Below are 3,104 nucleotides of genomic sequence, written 5' to 3'. Positions count from 1 at the left end.
GGGAGTCAACACATCACATTTGCATTGTGCATTTATTTACCGTAGAACTCCACAAAACCTCTGTGGAGTTATAACAAATTATTGAATCTCCTTTAAGAAACTTGCAGATGTATTAGTAATGAAAGCCAATAAATACAAATAGGAAAGGAAGCAAACCCACATCACCGAAGAAGGCAATGAGAGAGTGCTACACAGCATCTCTTGGTAACTGAACAAAATGTACGAAATGCCATTGTTTTGAATGCACTTCCGTGGTTCAAGAAGCTCATTTACCTGGTTCCACTGAATTCTTCTTGATCCCTGGCCTCAGCAGATACATGAGGAAGTGGGGGTGAGAAGTAAAAAAAAACAAAAAAAACTTTTCCAAGGATAATCGGTAAAATTAAGGAAGGTATTAAATTTGTCTTTCTTTACCATTGTTAATCAATTTTGTAAGCAAGTGACTTCAATGCCCAGAAGGAAAAGTGAGTAAAGGTGTATCACTATCTAACAAATCATTCACATTACTCTTCGTAATCTTTCTTTTGGATATTTAAGGGCTTGTAATGACTATGATCTCTCAGGCACTTCCCATAAGCTATATATGCATTATTAATGAAGTTCTATGACTGGAAACTTCTATCACTGCAATGACTATTTGAAAGCATAGGTTCATTTAAACTAGTAATGCATGGAAGTTTGTCACAGTTTTAACATATGCATTCTTCTTGCAGATGGTTGAAAAAGAAGGTTATCTTCAAAAAGCTAAAATTGCAGATGGAGGAAAGAAGCTAAGGTAATAAAAGTTATTTAAATCACTTTTATATAGCTATGCTAGTTCCCTATCTCCTCAACTTGCGTCACCAATATTGTTTGCAAAGGAAGGCCCTGTGTTTCAAGACTAGCATATACTCTGCTCTCACTATGATCAACATTATTTTTACTATAATTACAGTTTTCCAATAAAGTACTACATTCTATATGGTTGCATAGAATACATAAATGAAATGCTCTTGTCCCCCTGAGACTTGAATTTTTTAAAAAATGCAAAGAAATACGATAATAGGTCTTGATTTCTGAGATTAACAGATTAGGGGATGATGAATGGACTCATTTTGCAGTATAGAAAATTTCCCCAGAATACATCGGGAGCCTAACTTTTTGAAGAATCAAGGATTTGAAATATATTTGTAGCCAAAATGAAAACCATCTGAGAAAAACAAATGGGAAATAAAATCATTTGTCAGATAAAAATTTGGAAGTAGCCACATTTGGGGGCGAGATGAACACAGCGTAGGTGAGAGAAGTTAGAAAATGTAATAAGCATTCCCCAATCAACAGCAGCAAAAACCTTGAAGGAAGAAATAAGGCTTATAGGAGGGTAGAGAAAGATGCTGGGATATTGTGTATGTATGGAATATTTAGAAATAATTACTTCCCTTTTAGATTTTTTTTTCTGATTTGTCATATAGGTCCTATTACAGTTGATCCTTGAACAACATCCTCCTACACCTATTCCTCCTCCCCACCCCCCAGTCGAAAGCAGTATAACTTTGACTCTAAAGCTGACCTTTAGTACCTGCGAATTCAGCTAACCTTGGATTGAAAACAGTATTTTTCAATCCGCAGTTTGGAATGCAAAAATACTTCTTTTTTTTTTTCACTGGCCCTAGTTGGCACCATCATTGCGCTCTTCCCGGGTGAGGCAGATCAGTCGCCGGGTTCTGGACAGCCGCTCACGCTGGCTGCTGGCTACACACGGTAGCCCATGGCAACCCACTGCAGCAGGGGCTGTAGACTACACCGTCACCGGGCCGTCACCGGGCCATCACCGGGCCGTCACCGGCGACTCACGGCAGCCCAGCTCCAGGTCGAGCTTTTGTTCAGCATCTTAGCTGTGAAGGGCAGTGTTGCGCCACTCGGCTGGCCCCAAAATACTTCTTTTTGATCCACTTAGATCTGCAGAGGTGAATGCCGCAGATAGGAAGGGCCGATTGTATTTATTGAAAAAAATCTGCATGTATTGTGAACCCAAGCAGTTCAAACCCATGTTGTGCTAGGTAATATGCAAGCTACAGAGATATGTAGAAAGTGCTCAAATTAGATGAGGAATTTACTCATGACTGGATTATTAACAGTTAACACCATAAAGGATAAATGTACTACTTAGCTGCACAATGGGACACTTGTTAATTTTACAATATAATACAATTCATTACTAGAATGGTACTCTGGCCAACACCAGAGAAAGAAGTGTGTTTTTGTTTGTTGGCTATAATGGAGGGTGTACATATTTATTTTTTTGAAAAAAAACAGTAAAATTGAAGACAACGATCATCCTTAATTGCATGACTTAAAATAGCTTTTTCAATTTTAAAGAACAAGCTCATTTTCTGCCCATATTGTCTTATTCTGGGGTAGCGAACAGGGTCTTGAATCCTCTCCTAGACTGTTCCTCTTCAGGAACTCTGCATCCACTCTCCTTTGAAGGGTCTAGGAGATGCACAGGAGACAAGATAAATTGCAAGTCTCCTTTAATAGACTGGGCTAGTCCTGGCCCCAGTGGAGAACCTGCCTTAGTGAGCTGGATTCTCTGACTTTGACTAGCCCAGGCTAGTGTCCTCCTTTACCCTAGACCTCACTCCCAATTATATCAGCTCAGAGAAGGAGTATGTAGGTTACAGTGAGGACTCTTCCCAAGATGGATAAGTCAAGACCCTCTCTTACCTCACCAGCCACGTAGACAAAACATCCAAAGAAGTGCAGACAAGGACCCAAGACCTTGTCTAAATTACTGCTTCAGCTCTTCACTGGGGTGTGGTAGGAGAGAAGGGATGACAGCTTTGGTTAGCCTTACCCTCCAGCCTCATGTAAAGAAGAGAGGAAGATTCTGAACGGAATTCCAAGAAAACAAGATGATGCCCACCACAGCGGTTTTGTAAAGTGTTCTTGCTCATAAGCCATCCTTGTAAATGTTTTTCCTAGAAAGTGGTGTCAAGAAAAAGCAGAGGAGCAGAGCAGGGCTATTTCCCTAACCATCTCATGTGAATATATTTTTAGGTAGTTTCAATCAGTGTCTATACCATTTTGTGTTTGTTTTATCTATTGTTACTTTAATCAGCTTG

The 3,104-nt window shown here is 39.6% G+C and overlaps 1 protein-coding gene across 2 annotated transcripts in view; it reads left to right on the top strand.

Moving 5' to 3' along the window:
- Positions 1-3,104, top strand: part of ARHGAP15 (Rho GTPase activating protein 15) — a 652,765-nt gene that overhangs the window by 114,958 nt on the left and 534,703 nt on the right. For both annotated transcript variants that reach the window (XM_019625987.1, XM_019625988.1), the window contains one exon: positions 714-775. In XM_019625987.1, the coding sequence (XP_019481532.1) occupies positions 714-775 (62 nt within the window). The remainder of the gene's footprint in view (positions 1-713; positions 776-3,104) is intronic.

Source organism: Hipposideros armiger, unplaced genomic scaffold (assembly GCF_001890085.2).
Source record: "Hipposideros armiger isolate ML-2016 unplaced genomic scaffold, ASM189008v1 scaffold_649, whole genome shotgun sequence".
In the NCBI taxonomy this organism is placed as follows: Eukaryota; Metazoa; Chordata; class Mammalia; order Chiroptera; family Hipposideridae; genus Hipposideros; species Hipposideros armiger.
The sequence above is the reverse complement of the archived record's forward strand: the minus strand, read 5'-3'. Positions and strand labels throughout refer to the sequence as shown.